At 43.5% G+C, this 18,750-nt stretch overlaps 5 protein-coding genes across 9 annotated transcripts; 2 read left to right on the forward strand and 3 right to left on the reverse strand.

Moving 5' to 3' along the window:
- The first annotated feature begins 1,652 nt into the window (after nt 1–1,652).
- Nucleotides 1,653–3,762, forward strand: ormdl2 (ORMDL sphingolipid biosynthesis regulator 2). 2 transcript variants are annotated; one of them, XM_057040260.1, is made up of 4 exons: nt 1,653–1,752; nt 2,460–2,634; nt 2,801–2,952; nt 3,251–3,762. In XM_057040260.1, the coding sequence occupies exons 2-4, from the start codon at nt 2,461–2,463 to the stop codon at nt 3,384–3,386; spliced, it is 462 nt and encodes a 153-aa protein (XP_056896240.1). In that variant the 5' UTR covers nt 1,653–1,752; nt 2,460; the 3' UTR covers nt 3,387–3,762. The 2 variants fall into 2 exon arrangements, with proteins under 2 accessions (XP_056896240.1, XP_056896238.1); XM_057040258.1 differs by lacking the exon at nt 1,653–1,752 and adding an exon at nt 1,838–2,204.
- Nucleotides 3,763–4,902: 1,140 nt separating this feature from the next.
- Nucleotides 4,903–7,815, reverse strand: nemp1 (nuclear envelope integral membrane protein 1). Its single transcript, XM_057040253.1, has 9 exons — nt 7,680–7,815; nt 7,031–7,152; nt 6,718–6,934; nt 6,570–6,642; nt 6,399–6,492; nt 6,201–6,315; nt 5,875–6,112; nt 5,613–5,786; nt 4,903–5,491 (listed from the first exon to the last, which is right to left on the reverse strand). Exons 1-9 carry the CDS (start codon nt 7,786–7,788, stop codon nt 5,248–5,250), a joined length of 1,386 nt encoding a protein of 461 aa, XP_056896233.1. The 5' UTR covers nt 7,789–7,815; the 3' UTR covers nt 4,903–5,247.
- A 529-nt stretch (nt 7,816–8,344) lies between these two features.
- Nucleotides 8,345–10,934, reverse strand: LOC130529737 (tubulin alpha-1C chain-like). 2 transcript variants are annotated; one of them, XM_057040252.1, is made up of 4 exons: nt 10,775–10,934; nt 9,972–10,194; nt 9,748–9,896; nt 8,345–9,669 (listed from the first exon to the last, which is right to left on the reverse strand). In XM_057040252.1, exons 1-4 carry the CDS (start codon nt 10,775–10,777, stop codon nt 8,692–8,694), a joined length of 1,353 nt encoding a protein of 450 aa, XP_056896232.1. In that variant the 5' UTR covers nt 10,778–10,934; the 3' UTR covers nt 8,345–8,691. The 2 variants fall into 2 exon arrangements, with proteins under 2 accessions (XP_056896232.1, XP_056896231.1); XM_057040251.1 differs by having other exon boundaries at nt 8,345–9,896.
- Nucleotides 10,935–11,823: 889 nt separating this feature from the next.
- pym1 (PYM homolog 1, exon junction complex associated factor) lies at nt 11,824–14,526 on the forward strand. Its single transcript, XM_057040257.1, has 3 exons — nt 11,824–12,120; nt 13,052–13,145; nt 13,321–14,526. Exons 1-3 carry the CDS (start codon nt 12,090–12,092, stop codon nt 13,811–13,813), a joined length of 618 nt encoding a protein of 205 aa, XP_056896237.1. The 5' UTR covers nt 11,824–12,089; the 3' UTR covers nt 13,814–14,526.
- Nucleotides 14,443–17,707, reverse strand: LOC130529739 (transmembrane protein 198-like). 3 transcript variants are annotated; one of them, XM_057040256.1, is made up of 6 exons: nt 17,353–17,707; nt 17,092–17,214; nt 16,338–17,023; nt 15,280–15,852; nt 15,076–15,203; nt 14,443–14,995 (listed from the first exon to the last, which is right to left on the reverse strand). In XM_057040256.1, exons 3-6 carry the CDS (start codon nt 16,489–16,491, stop codon nt 14,846–14,848), a joined length of 1,005 nt encoding a protein of 334 aa, XP_056896236.1. In that variant the 5' UTR covers nt 16,492–17,023; nt 17,092–17,214; nt 17,353–17,707; the 3' UTR covers nt 14,443–14,845. The 3 variants fall into 3 exon arrangements, with proteins under 3 accessions (XP_056896236.1, XP_056896235.1, XP_056896234.1); XM_057040255.1 differs by having other exon boundaries at nt 16,338–17,214; XM_057040254.1 differs by lacking the exon at nt 17,092–17,214 and having other exon boundaries at nt 16,338–16,652; nt 17,353–17,698.
- Between the last annotated feature and the right edge of the window lie 1,043 nt (nt 17,708–18,750).

Consider the following 18,750-nt stretch of genomic DNA (forward strand, 5'->3'; position numbering starts at 1 on the left):
ATAACAAATCACATCATCATCAACTTTAAAAAAACAGTTACGATGAAGCCAAGAGGTTGAACTGGACTCGTCCTGCTCTGCATTTGTTGATAAAAAAAGGGTTTGTCTCTATATTTCATTAATTCTGCATCGTTTAAGATATAATGTTCACACATCTAGACCACTAACAACTGAACAGTCTCACATTGTGTCGTTAGGATGCAGCAGTTTGATCAGAATTGTTGATTTATCTGTGCAAAAGCTACAGAGGTGGTTTCTAGACATTCTGCATTATGGCAATAGCCTTTGCTCATAAGGATAAGGATAAGGATAAAAGACTTTATTGATCCCACATCGGGGAAATTGCATGTTACAGCAGTAGCCCGTGGTGTACAATACAGAAAAGTACTAAAAGAAAAAAAAAGACTCTTATATTATGTATATGTATATTATGTATATCTTATATTATGTCATCTGTCAGGCTTCTCGAGCCCAGGCTTAAGCTGAATATTTCTGAGTGTTCTGGACATGTTGGTCTGTTCCCTGAGATCCTACCGGTCCTCTGTCGATTCCAGGGAAGTTTCAAATAGAAGAAAACATATATTGTCAGCCTCTACGATGTTTAAATGTTTTACCTTTCAGGGTTTTAGAATTCAAATTTGTTTTTTCTGCCGTTTCTAAGATGGTGATTCATGTTCTTTATCTTGAGCACAAGTGTTTTAAATAAAGGGTTGGTAATGATGTAATATTAAATCAAACTTCTCCATGGCAACAGTGGGACTAGGTGATGGAGGAGAGATGCAGACACCATCTCAGTCAATGTCAGGGGTGTTTCTGTGGGAGAACATCTAACAATATGTTCATATTAGCAGCACTTTTTAAATCTAAACAATCACCATGAAGGTTCCTAGCCTTTCAGTATCTAAGCATAAACTCTATTTCCTGAGTCATGTTTTTTTTCTTTTGAAAATTTGGAACATGTGGTGGGAAAAAAACCTAAATTGCTATCATTTTCAACTGTATTTTATTCTGTACCTCTTCTGTAGAAGCCTGTGATAATCATCATAATGATCATCAAATGTGACTCAAAACATTTTTACCAGGTGGGTGTGATGCTGACCTCTGGCCTGGTCTGGTCTGGGGGCAATTCTGATCTGTGACTCAGGTCAAGAATATGTCAGTGGAGATTCCTAATCATCCAGGTCATAGTTATCCAGGGTAGTTTTCTTTGTCAACTGCACTGTTTTTCTTCTCTTTTGAAGACGTTTCCTTTTGAAGGCTTCTTCAGTTCTGAACTCGCTGCGGACAGAGCTTGAAAATATGGCCCTTGTGGTCAGTACCCATACTTGGCTGTCCTCAAAGTGTCCTCCTTTAAATCTAAGTGGACTGCTGAGTCCTGACCTGAAGAGGTGGCATGTGTGTGTTGTGCCATTCTTCTGTGGAGAGGATGTCTGGTTTCACCAATGTACAGTTCCTTGCATTTCTCCTGGCACTGTACAGCATAAACAACATTACATTGTTTATGTCTTGGACCTGTGACGTGTGGGAGCCTCCCTGTATGTGAGGCTGTACCAGTCACTTCCTGAACGATAATCCCATGAGGTAAATGTCAAAGGTAGAGTGATGATTTGCGTGTTTGTTTGGTTTTTTTTGCTAAGATTCTGTGCGGCGCGTCCCCCCGCAGAAAGCTGCAGAAACGGGCCGACCCACGCGGAGGAGGGCGGGGCTAAAGGAAACAAGGAATTTCCTGGTGAGCTACAAGAACACAGGAAGGTAAAGTTTGCTCTGAGGAAACGCAAAGTTAGATAAAAACAACACGTTTAATAGCGTTGATCCTCGGTGCCGTTTAGCACCACGTGACTGAGTTGTTTGGCATTACTTTTATATGGGATGATTCAAGTTCTTCCGGTAATGTTAGCGTGCTAATGCTTTAGATGGTAACTCAGCCCTTAGCTGGCTAACTTGCGAACGAAAGTCATGTTTTCGTTATAAAAGCTCACAGTTTGACGTGGAGAATTAAGTTATGGAAGTCTGTTATGGCCAAGTTGTTTTGTATTCCTTGAATGGCGATATTTCGGATGATATTTCACTTTCCCCCTGGTTAGTGTCCGTATGTTGCGGTAACCCTAGCTAGCTGACATTTAGTGGGAGCGCATGTTTAGTCGCACGACACAGCGCAGCCGGGCGGCGCCTTGCCAGTTTAATGTGCGAGGAAAATGCACAAGGTAAAATAAATAATTGATTGCACTGAAAAATGATGCAAATCAAAATATCACGAACATCATATTAGTCAAGATCATTTCACGATGAGTGAATTGCATAACTAAACTTGTGGATTAGGCCAATACCTTTGTTATTGTTATTGTAATTTCCAAGTGAAATGATGAGGCTCATTCCTTTTGATGTTTGTCCTAATCACAGGTTATAATTTATTTTTTGTCCCGCTCCGTGATGATGACATTATGTTTCTGTCTGTTCAGCATGAACGTGGGCGTTGCTCACAGCGAGGTGAACCCCAACACCAGGGTGATGAACAGCAGAGGAATATGGCTCACGTATCTCCTCCTCACCGTTGTCTTGCACATCATCCTGCTCAGCATTCCCTTCTTCACCGTTCCACTTGTTTGGACCCTGACCAATGTCATCCACAACCTGGTCCGTTACAGTTCGAGCTGTTGGGTTATTCAGCCGTGGGAGACACTCATATGTTATTTGTTTCATGAGTGCAATTTTAGAACGGAGTGGCTTCTGATAAGTGCCTGGCAACGTTGTCTTCCTGGACTGGGTGTGGTTGTTTATCTCTTTGTGGTGTCTCCTGCAGGTGATGTACCTGTTTCTACACACAGTGAAGGGAACTCCCTTTGAGACTCCCGACCAAGGCAAAGCACGTCTGCTCACACACTGGGAACAGATGGACTACGGCGTCCAGTTCACGTCCTCACGGAAGTTCCTCACAATCTCTCCAATAGTTCTGTGAGTGTCCTTCAGGTTTCTAAGTGGTCACTGGTCAGTTTTACCCAACAGATTTTGATGCAAATGATATATCACGCTGCTTTTTCTGGATTATGTGGTCTGGATTCAGGTTCTTTTTTTAAAAAAAAACGTTAATACTGTGCACCTGTGACGTGTGGTACATGTGATGCAATAGCAGCGCGTCACATGTGGCCGATAAAGCTTGATGTGATTATCGGGAAACTCTTGCTACTCCTTCCTGGCTCTAGCAGTCACTCAACGATTGGGTAAGACGCTGACAGCCATTCTCTCTTTGCAGGCACATTCTTGCCAGTTTCTACACAAAATACGATCCCACACATTTCCTGATCAACACCTGCTCCCTCCTCAGCGTCCTGCTCCCCAAATTGCCTCAGTTTCATGGAGTTCGGATATTTGGGATCAACAAATACTGACAGAACTGACTGAACACTGGATCATTTCCACTGTGGTTGACTGGTTAACTTCAGGAGGCTCTCAGAAGTTGACAAGAACAGATTGTCCAGTTTGTCTTAACTGTGCAGTTGACAAAGTTTGTGCAGCTTTTAGAGAATGTCGAGGTGCTGCTGTTGTCTCATGAAAGGGTTTTTATAATCAATAACATTCCAGAAATGTTATTTAAAGCCAGAAAGCTTTAAGAAAGGCAGATTTGGCTGCACTGCTTCTGAAGGCCAAAGTTGTGGCTTTCCTGTTTTTACACTTGTTGCACATCTGTACAATTGTCCTGTCGATACTATAAATGTGAATTTGTTTCCTTGCATTCAAACGCCTTAAATAAACGTCAATCTTCCATCCGTCGCGCCGTTGCTCATAGGTTGAACGGCGCTTGTCAAACTCCCCCTACATCAAGGGTTGTGATCACTCGTTTGTGGGTCAGCTCTCCCCCCACGGGAAACTCCACAACCTTAGACTCCACCACCACAGGCCCAGATCTGCTCACTTTCAATGGGATTCCCCATCAGCATGTACTGCCATCACATTTGCATTGGAATGAGGTGTCCCCCGCCATCCCTGTTGTCGGGACGCCCTATGGATGACATGCAGCCCTGAGGGATTTCCTTGTGGCACCTTCCCAAACATGGGAAACATGCAAATACTGCTGGAGCCTCAGGTGCTATTAGGCACAGGTCTAATCAGTGGAACATTTGTCAGAGGTGTTTCCCAGAGGATGACAATCAAATGAATGTAAAGGAGCGTCCGACGCAAATGTCATCAGATATGCTCACTGATGTCAGAGTCAAATTCGTAATGTTTACTACACGATCTGGACTATATCTAGCAATCAGATAACACTATCTGGCCTCGGCTGCTGCGGGAGGGTTTTATTTTGTGCCTGCGAAACGTCTGCCGGCTTTCTGACGAGGCTGGAAACTTACCGGTGCAAAACAACAAATTGATTTCATGGGGGGGGGGGGGGGTCTGCAAAGGTCAGCACCTTGACAGCAAAAAGGTCAAACTGACCTTCAGAGAGTGAAGTCTGAGTTGGTGATGCAATCCGAAGGGACTTATTTCTATTGATGTTGCACATGACGTCAGCTACAACAGGCCCTTGATCTGTAGATGAAGAGGCAGCAGAGGGTTCATCTTCCCCTTCAGGAAAACACGGACGCGTCGCCATGGAACCTCGCGTTGTTTACGGCGTCAAACCAGAAATAGCTGCCACGGCAGAGGCAAATTTAGCATCATAAATTAGAATACATTTTGTTGCGGCAGCGGCAACATTCACATCGTAGTAAAATGAGTCTGGACATAATGCGACCGGTGTTACTCCAGCTATAAATTAGCCTCTTTGTTGACAAACCTGTGGCTGCAGATTAGAGGGCTGTAGTAAACAATGCATACCAACCCTAATTACCGGTAGGTTAGAAGGTTAAAGCTGAATACCTAAAAACAAATGAAATTTAGCTTCACTTTTGCACCGTAGAACAATGCTTTTGCAGTTCAAACATTTTATTTATTCATAAACATTTTTCGATATCACACAAAAGCAGTGAATTCTAATCATTATGATTTTTCCCCTTTAAGAAGAAAGCAGGAACAACCATCACAGCATGAAAATGCTCCCAGAAGTGATCAACAAAGGAAACAACAAACAGGCGTCGCCCTGTTGCAGTGGCCCCGTTTAGAGGTGTGAACACGGAGAACAAATGAATAGTCTGAAGAGTCGGGATGCACCAACGAAAATCTTTCCTTAAAAAAGCGACGTCGTTCCATTGTGCTTTGTCCTTGGAATTCCCTCTGTACTGAAGTCTGTACAGGAGCCACCGACGGCCGTTTTCAGGCTGCCGGTCTGAGACACGAATAACTGAGCACATCGCCGGCGCCGGGGTCCTGATCCGGCCTCTTGGCTGAGAGCTTCACCTCGTCGTCCTCTGTGTAATTGTTGCTGTCGTCGTCGTCGTCGTCGTCGGTGTCAAAAAAATCCCCCTCAAAGAGGGATCCCCCGAAGCCGTATTCGTGCACGTGCATAGAGACCTCGTTCGGCATCAAGTGGGGGGACCCTTCAACGAAATCTGCAAACCTGTTGAGGAAGGTCACTACGTCAGCATGGTGTGCACATACAGCTGTACTTCAAGAGTATTTTTGGGTTCTCCTTCATCGGGTTTGGCCTGAAAACGTCAAGGATCACATCGGATATGAACCTTTTTGGGGACTGGAGCCTGGACACGGTCTTCCAGGGGCTGAAATCCGGACTGTTGCAGTGTTTCCTCAGCTCCTCCAGTCCACGGCGGGTTTCTTCCTCCGCCTGCTTCTGATATTCCTCCTCAGTCAACAGGGGCCGTGGACTGGGCTTTTGGCGAACACGCCGAATTTTCCTACATTGAAGACCAACGTGTAACTGGACTGGACTTTATCTCAGCGTCACCGTTTCACCTTAGCGTCACTGGATGCTTTCAGTCGTACCTGCAGATGCACCCCCACGCAGCAGCTCCCAGAGCCACCGGGTACTCCAGATTCTTAGAGATCAAGGCCGCTATGATGATGGCAAAGGCCACTTGCTGAATTTGAATCCCTAAATAAATGCAGAGCAGACCAAGTAGCTGCAGCGTCCACGTCAAGATGTTAATGTTCTTCTCATCCACCAGAGGGCCATATCGATAACACACGGCAAAACTGATGAATCCCACCAGGACTAAATAACCTGTCAAACACACAGAATACAGGTCAGGAGGTCAAGCATCATTAATTTGCTATGTTTGACTTTAAATGCTTGGTGCTGTGGAGCTTACCTAATGCCAAATGCCAGTGTTCCTGCAGAATTACACTAAGATTCCTGAAGACAAACTGGATGGCATAGACAGAAAATGACCAGCCGCCAAGTATCAACAGATAAAAAGGGCTTTTCTGTTGAGCAGCAAACAGAAAGAGCACATGTCACACATGACACCAAGATAACTGGACCCCAAGTGCTTGTCAAACTGCTTCACCTTTGGCAAAAGACGGGCCAGAACAAAGAAAAGGATGACGAGTGAGGCAATCATGCCAGTGCTCATACCAGCCGAGTAGAAAAATAAGTGACTCCTTCATGGAAAAGAGGAAGAATTAGGTTAGGATGGGAAAATAAGGATATCTGAAATCATGAAAATGAAGAAAATTACCTGCTGAGGGAGTCTGCGAGGAAGAACAACAGCATGCCCGCGAGGAAAACCAAAAACAAATAGATGTCAAACTCTGCAAAAAAAAAAAAAGATTTCATCAAGACATTTAAGTAATGGAATCAATTAAAACCTTTCACTGCCCACTTACTTCGAATGGACTTGACAGTGAATTGAGAGTTCTTGACGGGATCAATCTTAAAGCAAGTCTTCTTGCTGAACAGATCGATGTTAATAATGGTTTCATTGTGACGATCATGCAAGACGCTCTGAAACCAGCCCCAAATACTGAACTTCTCCAAGTCCTGCAGCTGCTCCTCACCGTCAACAATAACCACCTTGAACACTTCTGAGCTCCATACTTTGATCTGGTAAAATATGGAGTTATAAACAATGCGGCTCATTTATTTCCACATTTAAACTGTCGTATATAAATATACACAAACTCATTTACAGGGACCTACCAGAACCCTCGTCCACGTTTGCCTCCAGGTTGGTGCGATGGTATTCTGATAACAGAATCTGTTGGAGCCAGAAAAAACATAGTTCTCTCCATCCCGGAGATCTGTCACTGGATTTTTGTGACCTGGATCAAGTATCAAAAGCATGTTATGCGTGTTAAAGCTTCCTGCGACGTGAATTACAACCACAACAAGCCAAATGACTGCATCTACATTTAAGAGTGGTCACGCTCATTTAATTCATCTGAAATAGCATTTTATGGCCTTTAAGCCCGTCAATGGACAGCTGATCGTGAGTAGTGATCGTAGAGTACCTAGTTAAGGGGATCGAGTGATTCTAGGCGTCCAGGTTGATGCATGTTTTCAACAGTGCTGAGAATTTAGTTTGAGATGTTCAAATGACCATGCACACAACCGTAAGTATTCCATATTAGTTGCATCTTTAACGCGTTTCACACCAGCCAGTGTAGGTATGTAGTTTATGTGCTCAGAACTAAAGCATTTGGCGTTGAATTTCCTCACAATAAACCTCGCCATCATTCCTTAATGCAACAATTCTCGCTTCAGCTCAGGCAAAACACAAGCCAAGAGGGCTCAGCTCTGTTGTGGGCGTTCGTTTAGAATGAAAGTCCTTCATAAGCTCCCTCCTTACCCGAATTCTGGTGTGAAGCCTGATGTAAAGCAGCGAGCAGCACGACTAAAACAACATAGTTTGCGCTCCTGCGCAGGTAACAGCCGGTCCGTCTCATCTGTCCCGCCATTATTACACTTCTTCGGATTAATGGGTGGTTACAAATAGTAACGGTGGCGCCGCACAGCGCCGCCTGCTGGTCGGAGGACCAACAGGTTCTAGCTAAAAACACCTCCGAAATCAAGAATTATCCTTTCTTATAACATTTAAAGCTACAAAGCACTCGGAGCGTAGAAAGCCAAGCAGCAATATAGATATATACTGTATGCAGGGGTAATAAAACACAATTCAGGACATTGTTTCTTCATGATTGAAGTTCTTTAGGGAACCAAAGGTCAAACCTTTTTAATGTGGGCCAGCACCAAAATTTAATCATTCGTTCCTTGGCCCATTTTCAGCATTTGTTCTTGAAATCCGTTTTGTTCCCAACCAGACTGATAAACCCCAGTAATGCTCATAGGCACCAGCTGTGACGTAACCTCTGGCACAGATATATATTAACTCATTTATTTCGTCACCCAGCAGTGCTGTTTGGAAAGAAATGGTTTGAGTTGCTGAGCTGCCAAGTTCCAAAGCAAGTCTGGACTTATGCCAAGGTGTCTTATTAAATCCAGACCAAAGCAAAGCATTGACAAAATGATTTATTGAACCTTTGTAAATACAGTGCATGTAGTTGAAAAAGTAGCCCACTTACATTCCTCTAAAGCTAGTACATTTAACTTGTAACCATTTTTCTTAGCATCTTCAGCCACTGTAGGCACAAAAACCCATTGAATATGTTCAAATTTATAACAACCACTGTGCTCTTAGCATGGGTCAGCTTGAAATAGTTGAACCTGAACCGATTGTGGATATTTTAAATGCACTTTTTCCCATAAGTAGCAACATCTCCCATAAGAACTTTAAGAGTGTAAAATAAAACACTTCAAGTCAAGAACTTTTGAAATACTTTCTCAAATCAGCCACCTTCACATTAATACTCCTCTCCCTCTTCATCCTCCTCTCCCAGGCTGTCTGTGCCCACCTCCTCATAATCCTTCTCCAGAGCAGCCATGTCCTCTCTGGCCTCAGAGAACTCACCCTCCTCCATGCCCTCACCCACGTACCAGTGAACAAAGGCCCGTTTGGCGTACATCAGGTCAAACTTGTGGTCCAGACGAGCCCAGGCCTCAGCGATGGCGGTGGTATTACTCAGCATGCACACGGCCCTCTGGACCTTGGCCAGATCTCCACCAGGCACAACAGTGGGGGGCTGGTAGTTGATGCCCACCTTGAAACCGGTGGGGCACCAGTCCACAAACTGGATGGTGCGTTTTGTTTTGATGGTGGCAATGGCAGCATTCACATCTTTGGGGACCACGTCACCACGGTACAGAAGGCAACAGGCCATGTACTTGCCGTGGCGAGGGTCACATTTCACCAACTGGTTGGCTGGCTCAAAACAAGCGTTGGTGATTTCGGATACGGTCAACTGCTCATGGTAAGCTTTCTCAGCAGAGATGACCGGGGCGTACGTGGCCAGGGGGAAATGGATACGAGGATAAGGCACCAAGTTGGTCTGAAATTCTGTCAGATCTACGTTGAGGGCACCGTCAAATCGCAGAGAAGCCGTGATGGAGGACACGATCTGACTGATCAGCCTGTTCAGGTTGGTGTACGTGGGACGCTCGATATCGAGGTTCCGACGGCAGATGTCGTAGATGGCCTCGTTGTCGACCATGAAGGCGCAATCTGAGTGTTCCAGGGTGGTGTGGGTGGTCAGGATGGAGTTGTAGGGCTCCACCACAGCAGTGGACACCTGGGGAGCCGGGTAGACCGAGAACTCAAGCTTGGACTTCTTGCCGTAGTCGACGGACAGACGCTCCATCAGCAGGGAGGTGAAACCAGAGCCGGTTCCACCTCCAAAGCTGTGGAACACCAGGAAGCCCTGAAGGCCGGTGCACTGGTCAGACTGTAAAGAGACAGTGGAACACATGAGGGGAAAATCATGTAAACGCAATGTTGACCTGGAGTTGAACTTGCAACCCACCAGTTTGCGGATCCTGTCCAGCACTACGTCGATGAGCTCTTTGCCCACAGTGTAGTGTCCACGAGCATAGTTGTTGGCAGCATCCTCCTTGCCAGTGATCAGCTGCTCAGGGTGAAACAGCTGGCGGTAGGTCCCCGAACGCACCTCATCTATGGGCAAGAAACAAACCTATAGGAGGGTTTGATGGATGGGGGATACAACAGTTGTAGAACAGCTAAATTTACCAATCACAGACGGTTCCAGGTCTACAAAAACAGCCCTGGGGACGTGTTTTCCTGCCCCGGTCTCACTGAAGAAGGTGTTGAAAGAATCATCTCCTCCTCCAATTGTTTTATCACTGGGCATCCTTCCATCAGGCTGGATCCCATGCTCAAGGCAATACAGTTCCCAGCATGCATTGCCAATCTGGACCCCAGCCTGACCTACATGGATAGAGATACACTCACGCTGTGGGGAAACAGGAAAGGTTTTGGTTTAAAAAGGTTACAGGTTTAAGATGGACACACACACACACACCACTTGAGTCTAGACTATGAAGGGGCTGTTGTAAAGAACAGAATACAGGATCATCGTGACTGAGGTCACCTGATCAATAGCTACAGCCACATTCCTCAGAGGACCGGTAAATACTCAAATTGTAAATGTCTGCCATGAAAAATATTAGTCCCAGCCTGTGGTGTCGGAGACAGGCCCACCGGAGCTGGCGAAACACTCGCAGAGGAGATAGTGTGAGAAAACTTGCTGAAAATGGAGTCATGGGTTGGCTGTGACGCAGGATTTTATTCAACGGCTGTTCAGGAATTCAGTGGAAGGAAGGATATAAAAGCCTTTGGCGGGTATTCGACTGGACCCGTATTCAAACTGCGTCATTAGCACTCAGACTTACTGACCAGTTACATTTGCTGACATAGTTTTATTCACTGTCCGAACACTTAACACTCAGGGTTAAGTTTTACGAAATTTTCAAGCGACTCGGCCTTACCCTAACCACTATTTTGCACTACATTTGACGTTAGTATGTACTCACCATTTTGCCCAAATACGAGATTGTCCTAACAAAAAAAAAGGTAGAAAAAGAAACCCTCTTACAGTTAGACCCTTACGCGTCCTTTGCGAGAAGTGAGTAACAGTGAGCGGTCCGGCTTGGGTGGGGCTATTTATACTTTGCAGTGGCGCGAACAAGATTCTAGAATCTGATTGGTTATCAGAAAAAGTGTTGGAGATTTTCATTGGTTTAAATCAAACTTTGACATGTGGCGACCCAGATTCCGGGGACTTTCTGCCCCCGTGTCACGAGCCGATATGTCTATAGAACGAACTAGCAAACGAAAACGACAATAAAATCCTCAAAATCACATTTTTCAGTGGATACAAAACATTGAAAAGATAGTCATAACTTCGTAAAAATATATGGTTGTGTTTTAGGCTCACGTCCTTTTCTTTTAGTTATCCCTTCAGGTAGAAACTCACGGACTATGTGTTAATAAAGTTATTTTGATTTTTTTTTCTTAAAAAAAAAAGACCGTGAAATAGTTCCCAGGATTAATGGAAATCGAAATAAAATGCTGTCGGGCTTTTCCAGTGAGGTCTGGCCCACATACAGTTGTCCCAGAAACAAAACAGATCTCCAACTATTGTCAATAAAGTTGACCTAGCTTTAATGAGTATTTTAAAAGTGCCAAAAATGTTCGTTTCAACCGCCAGTGCACAATAGTATGTGACCACTAGGTGGAAATGTAGCGGAGAACCAGAGTACATTCTGAGCATGTGCAGAGAGCGTCAATATATTCAAGTATAAGTTCAGTTATAAATAAGTTCAAGTTCAGGATCAGTTCATATATTTATATACATATACGTATATCATATTACATTACGAGATGGAAAAGAGCAAATAATTCCAATGTTAGGAAGCTGAAATGCTTTCTTTTTAGTGGAATATCTAGTTGTTCTGTTATTCTGTTTGAACTCATTTTCAAAAATGAGATTAGTGGTTTGGTTCTTATTGCTCATTGTTTTGATATAAATAAAGGCGGGGAGAACAAACTCATGCAAAAACATTTGAGCATGCGCACATCTTAACGCATGCGCAGAAGCGCTACGGAGCAGATGAAGTTCCGGGTACATATCGAGCTCTGATCGAGCAGGGACCATCGCTCTTACCACTCTCGTCCCAGCCCGGTGGTTATATCAGTAACTGTGTGTTGCAATGACAGTTCTCTCCCAGAAGCAAACAGATATTGCTAACTTTGTGAATTTCTGCAACGCCTGATCGAAGTGAGCGGCGGGACAGACGTGCAAAACCGCCGTAGATTAATTGAAGCGGATCAACACGTTACCCCAAAATGGCAACCCCCTATGTGACAGATGAATCCGGTGAGGCTAATGCATGGGTCCGACCTTTTTCTAGAGCTAAAATCTTTCTGCCAGCAGTCACGTTTCAGGCCATTTCCCCTACTTACTCAACTGTATCATCTGTGAAAAAAAAATGAATGTATGAATGACAACTAGTGCCAATCGAAGCTAAAACAGCTACTAGCCGCTAGTTAGCATCTGTGGCACTCAATAGGTGCTTATTTTTTGTTCTACGGTCAATAACGGTGTTTTTGCAGTTATGATGGATGTATTATCATATAACCTTGGAGCTCACTGTTTAACAAACTTCTGTACAAAGCGAGTTTAAACGACGTAATCGACTAAACGCAGTAACACTTAACCGTTAAGCGTTACTGTTGCATGTATCAATAGTATAAACAATAAGTTCAGATCAAACTAAATAAAAAAACAAGTAGATCGATGTAGTATAATACCTATTGCTCTGTGGATAAATATCACTGGATGATCCATCACAGTTACAGCATTCGCTTAAATTTTCTTGCTAATATTGAGTCTCTATGTGATGTATAAAGAAATGTTTACAACTGTACCGGGTAGCGCCTTATACTTGTATATGTATAAAAAATGATGCTCTTCTTTGATTCATTTTTTTGTTGTCAGTTATTTTGATGAACAGATAATTGCCACAGAAATTTGTCTGGATTTTTAGCTCCAAGAATGTAAAGATTTGGTGGTTTTGTGTTTCATTCATGATGGTAAATCAAGTAGTTTTGCACTGGTTTGATGGAATTCAAACTTGGTGCACAGTGACATTCGCTGTTTTTACAAACTTACAGAAATTCTCCAAGACCTTCCAGCCCACTACATTAGTTGCACAAGAAGTGACAAAATGATTGAAACCTCACAGTAGTAATTACATACAAATGACTACATCAGTGCTGTTTTAAACCTTTTTCCTGTTGCTCTTTAGGGAAATACATTGCTGCTACTCAGCGTCCTGATGGAACATGGAGGAAACCAAGGCGGGTAAAAGATGGTTATGTCCCCCAGGAGGAAGTTCCAGTGTAAGTACAGTAGATAAATAGGGTTTATTCCCCACAAAATGTACAGAATTAACTTTTGCAATAAATAAACATCAAATGTATATTACCGTAAAAGGCAGGATTAGGTTCCTTTTTATGTAAATTGTATCAGTTTTCCTTCTGCTTAATATTGTGTCCCTCTTTCTTGCTGCTGTAGTTACGAAAACAAATACGTGAAGTTTTTTAAGAGCAAACCAGACCTGCCGCCTGGAATGAATGCGTCTGATGCCGCTCCAGCGAAACAGCAGCAGAAGATCCCCGGCTGTGGTGAATGCGAGACGGCCAATCTCTCAAAGTCTGCCAAACGCAACATGAAACGAAAAGAAAAACGAAAGCAGCAGCAGCACCCCCATCAGGACGGGGACGTGGACTCTCTCAGCTCTGCCGTTGAGGACGTCACCATTTCAGAGGGCGGCGGGTCTGCAGACAAGATGGCTGCGGCGGTGACCAGTGCTTGTCCCGATGAGTCTGAAGCAGCAGCTGAAAAGGCAAAGAAGATTAAAAACCTAAAAAAGAAGCTGCGGCAAATCGAGGAGTTACAGCAGAAAATGGACTCGGGGGAAATAAAAGAGCCAACAAAGGATCAGTTGGAAAAGCTGGGCCGTGCAGAGACCCTACAGGCTGAGCTACAGCAGCTGGAGGCTGATTAATGAAAAAATCACGAGGGGATCAGACTCACTTGAGAAAACCTTTGCAACAATAAAAACAGGAACAGTCCCGATGCCTCCGGTGGACAGACGTCTCTCATATATCCATCTTTTAAAAGTGTTATTGTAAATTTTGTTTTGGCGTGTTTTTCCTTTGACATCATTAGTCATAAAAGCAAGTGTTTTCCTCACAGCAGTCGTCTCTTTAAAACCTAAGTTTTAAATTGCCCCTCTGCAGGCATGTATTTTATTATCTAGCCTTTCCTTCAGTTTAAGGTTGCCAAGCATCAAAAGCACAAAGTCACCTCATAAGCACAAATGTTTCAACTCTAAACTGTTCAGAATTCCAAAACACTGTTGCTTCAAATCATTTTTCAGAAAAGATTTCCAGCTTAAACAACTCAACACATTATGGCAAGTTAGCATAAGCTCTGTCAGACCCCCTTAACTTCCGCCACCTTTATTTTAGTTTTTTATTTTGTCTTTACAATGTAAGCAACATTTCTGCTGTGAGAATATAAAAACGGATCAGATTTGATTGAAATAGACTTCTGTCCGTTTACAGGAATGAAAACAGTGGGCTGTGTAGAGTAATCTGAATATTTGTGGAGATATTTAAAACGACTGATGCCTTTAGCCTGCAACTGGTTCATTTTTATTTGAGCTAAAAATACATTTAAAAAAAGACAAACTTAATAAACGGTCAAAATTAAAAACATGGCATTTCACAGGTTATGCTTAGATTTTCAGTTTGTTCTGTGAGCAGTTTATTTGATTATCTCTAGTTTTTGGTGCTTTATCCAAATGATGATGTTGATATTGATTCAATATTTACTGTAAAACTGCATCAAGCAAACCAACATGAAACAGACACATGTGTATGAATGACAGTTATGTTAACTAACAGAAAACATTCTTGCCATAACCTGTAGACATCAGATGTCAGATAAAGAGACACAAGCTGGAACACAAGGGCACATCAACCAAGATCCTGGATTGGATTAGACTGGACGATGACAGACGGGCGGCAGAGCCTCAGATTGTAAAGGTGGGTGAGGCTGCAGTCAGAGGCACCATGGAGCCGGTCTCAAAGTCAAAGTCAATCAGAGTGTGCGTGATGGTGCTGACGCTGCTGGTGGACGAGCCTGTTCCCATCTGGTGCTCCTGGAGCCTGCGGAGATAACTCTGAAAGGCAAACCCAAAAGAAAGCATTTACAATTACTGAGGAAAATCTGGTAAATGTCAGATTTATCCAAGGGACCGACCGGGGCCAGCACATCACCGGCGTAGCGCTTTAGTGGTGGAGGTCTGCGGCGACGGTGTGCCGGATGTCTTCTTCTTGACTCTCTGTATTTATGTTTCTTGGAATATTTTTTGTGTTTGTAATGTGAAGCTGGAAAGTATCAGAATGAGAGGATTTACACTGATGTTGATGCAGCGGAACTTCCGACGGTACCAACTGAACCCACCTGTGTGCGTTACCCCCCTGGCAGTCACGCTCCATTGCACCGCCGCTCCTACAAGGCTCATAAGGGGCCATATTCCTGCGATCACCCAGTTAAACCAGCAGAATGGGCGTGGGGCAACTTCACAAAGCATGTCATGCACCTGATCCGGCAGCACGAACGTCCCCAGCAGGTAATCCACACAAAGCATCATGAGAGCGGCTCCAAACACAGATGTGTAGACGACAGTGAAGAACTTCTGCCAGTGAAGCGTGAAGATGGCAGCGACAACGCTGAGAACCAGCGTGGTGCCAAGGGGCACCCACACTGGTGTAAGGCTATGAAACTGTCCAATAACCACCAGGAGCGCGAGGGAGAGAAGGCCCCCCAGCTGCAGCCCACTCAGGAGGAGTCCTATAGTGGACACCAGCATGGTCATCAGCCCACAGAGAACTCCCATACCCAGGCTGATGCCCACTTTTGTCTCTGTGCGCAGCCGGGAGTCCAAAATTGGCTCCTTATGGTACAAGAGAAGCGTGGCAGCTGAGCTGAGGGTGAAGCCAGAAAAGAACATCACCATCTTGAAACAGCGGTAACCTTGAAGGAGGAACCAGACGAGGTTAGAGCTGAACCTAAACTGGCGCTTTGCATTGTAAGAAAAGAATAAGAAAGAATAATTTCTGGTTCAATTTATTATTAACTGCGATGCGACAAGCATCTTGTAAATTTACCTTTCTCATACAGTACTACAACAGCAATGACAAAAATTATAATAGAAGTAATAATAATAGTAATGAAAAAAAATCTAGTTTAAGTCAGGGGAGCTACAAACATATAAACTGATTCCACTGAACTTTAAACAAGTGAAATATAGGACTGGTGCAACAGGTGGCTCTTCATTAATGCTGCCTGTGTCAAATTCTGACAGGACAGTCCATCTGCCACCTCCAGATTGGTGCTTATCCCTCCTGAGAGCTTCAACTGTGGGTTTAAACCGTCAGGTGAAAAACGCTGACACAACAGACGCACTTAAAGAGAACTTTGCCTCAGGAATTTATGTACAATCATCACATTATACGTACCGAAAAAGCAATAGATGAAACCCAGGGAGAAGAAAGCAGAGCAGACAATAGATGTGACGACTTCATACTTGCTATTAATCTCAAGGGTGCATGTGTCCACCTCAGCAGAACCAGCTCCTGGCTCGGCAGTAATGTAGAGAGAACTGGCTGCCATCTTGAAGGATTATTGCTCCTGTTGTGGTGCAGTTAGACCAGCTGGAGGAGAATCTGCTTGTTCATTGAAATGGAGAAACTGGAATGTCCTGAGTGAGGTGTCCAGGGAAGGTTGCACCTCCTGAGCGACAGACATGCACTAAACTGTTTCCTCTCGTGCACCTGCAGAAAGATGAATTGCTTCAGTTTCCCTGGTGACAAAAACACAATCCTGGATCTCAGTGCTGGAATTATTATGCATTCTAGGAACATCCTAAACACCCATAATGCTGCTTTTCCTTAATTTCAGCTGTAAATATGCATTCAGATGTTCTTGTTTACATAGAAATTAGAGGAAAAAACATGTGGAACTTCCTGTTCAGGAACCAGAGAAGGAAGCGGGGGATCTCTTCTGAGTTTAACACTTGGTTCTTTTGTTGCAGGACAGGATGCAGGAGAGGAAATGACCTGGTGGCTTGTTGCCATCCTCATACAAGTGTATTGTTATGAACTTGGAAATACTGTACTGTAGGTTCGCTTTTTACTGGGCGATCCTGAAAACAAAAGATGCTGCTCAAAATATGCTGATTTCAACACTAAAATCATCTTGTATCACACTTACACCCCCTTTCATGTTAGCCTGCTACTGTGTGTATTACTGTCTGGATTTCAAGAGCTTCTCAGGTAGATCCTCTTGCTTGTTAAATAGATTTAGAGGAGCTTTAGCCTCCTCTCGCTTTGTTTTCTTTTGTAAACGTGACAACATGCAACAACAAAAACATGAAATAAACAAATAAATAAATAGCCACACTTTCAGACCAAGTTCATGCTCAAATCAAAACAAGTCCCGTGCAATTTGGAGTCAGAATGCCTTCATTCCTACCTGAAACGCAGCATATCTTCATGGAGCAAATGCAGCTTTCAGCAGAGAAACGGAATCCTCAGAAAAAGTTTGTCAGAAATTCAGTGAGCTGTGAATAGTGAGGAGTTTGGACTCTGGCCCGTCCTTGCTGGCAGCTCTTTGTGAGAGTCAGCGATCGACCTGTGCACGTGTGAACTGCTGCTGCCTGACTCTGAGTGCGAGTCCATCTGCTACTAAGTTCAAGGCCGAGCCAGCTGAGAGCTCAGCTCATTCTGCGCATGATCCAACAGAAGCTCGGGCTTTGTGTCTGCATCATCACTTTAGAGCTTTATTTCAATTAGGACAATTCGAATTAAGATTAGCCTCAGAGACCCCAGTTTGACCTCAACAACTCTTATTTGTTGCACCACTTCCAGATTTATTTCCATTTATTTGTGGTTGTTTGATGATAGTGGGATTCTAGAAGAAGTACTCAGTACAGAAAAACATAAATAAGGGCTAGTTGTACTGTTTTAGTGTGCTATTTTTTGGTCCCATTTCTTGGAGGTACAATAATAGAAAATCCCTGTAACCTCTTGTGCTGTGACAGATATTCCCTAATTTTATTAAAACAGACTTAATTAGTGGCCATATTAGTTAAAAGTGATGTTAGTGTTGGAGCTTCCATCAATGTCACCTCTATCAGGATAAGAGTGTTCCAGGGCGGAGAAGCTGGACTGAATAGGTCCAATATGGTGAAGCAAGCTGTGGAATGGCTTGTGTGAGTACATTTTAGTATTTAATACACATCTTGTTTTGTAAACTCATTTATTGAAACAGAAGCCAGGTGAGGTTAATCATGCTGCATGTGAGGTTATCAATAATTAGACAGATAATAACTAAGATCCTGGCCATTTATTTTAGAGTCGCAATGAGCACAATGTCTCATTTTTACTGATCTACCTTATAAAAATTAAAAGTGACATGTTCAAACCCATAACACAGTTTGGTTTGTTTAATGTAGTATATAGTGACTCTGATATAGATGAAAGCCAGGGATGACTTTGATCATGAACTTACAAAAGTTATAGTCCTTGCAGGCGTACTAACAGTGTAACCCTAACCCTAACTTATTATAATATCTCCTTAGTTGAGCCACAGAAAAAGGAAGATGGTAAATAAACACTTGATTGAAAGTCTTACCTGTAAAAACAGGACTCTTGTCAACAGCTGCAATGCTTTAAAGCAACTCATTTTTGCTTTCCAAAACAAAACAAAACACCTTACACCTTCAGGTGAGGCACTGATTCTAGATGAAGGTCCGATTGAATATTATTTTGCGCCTCATGTTGATTTCGAATTTGGAGATGCGATTGAGGCCCTAAAGCTGAAGAACACCGAGCTGGAAATAATGAATGCCACATTGTTTAAGAAATTGCA

The sequence above is a fragment of the Takifugu flavidus genome, chromosome 8 (genome assembly GCF_003711565.1).
Source record: "Takifugu flavidus isolate HTHZ2018 chromosome 8, ASM371156v2, whole genome shotgun sequence".
Classification (NCBI taxonomy): domain Eukaryota; kingdom Metazoa; phylum Chordata; class Actinopteri; order Tetraodontiformes; family Tetraodontidae; genus Takifugu; species Takifugu flavidus.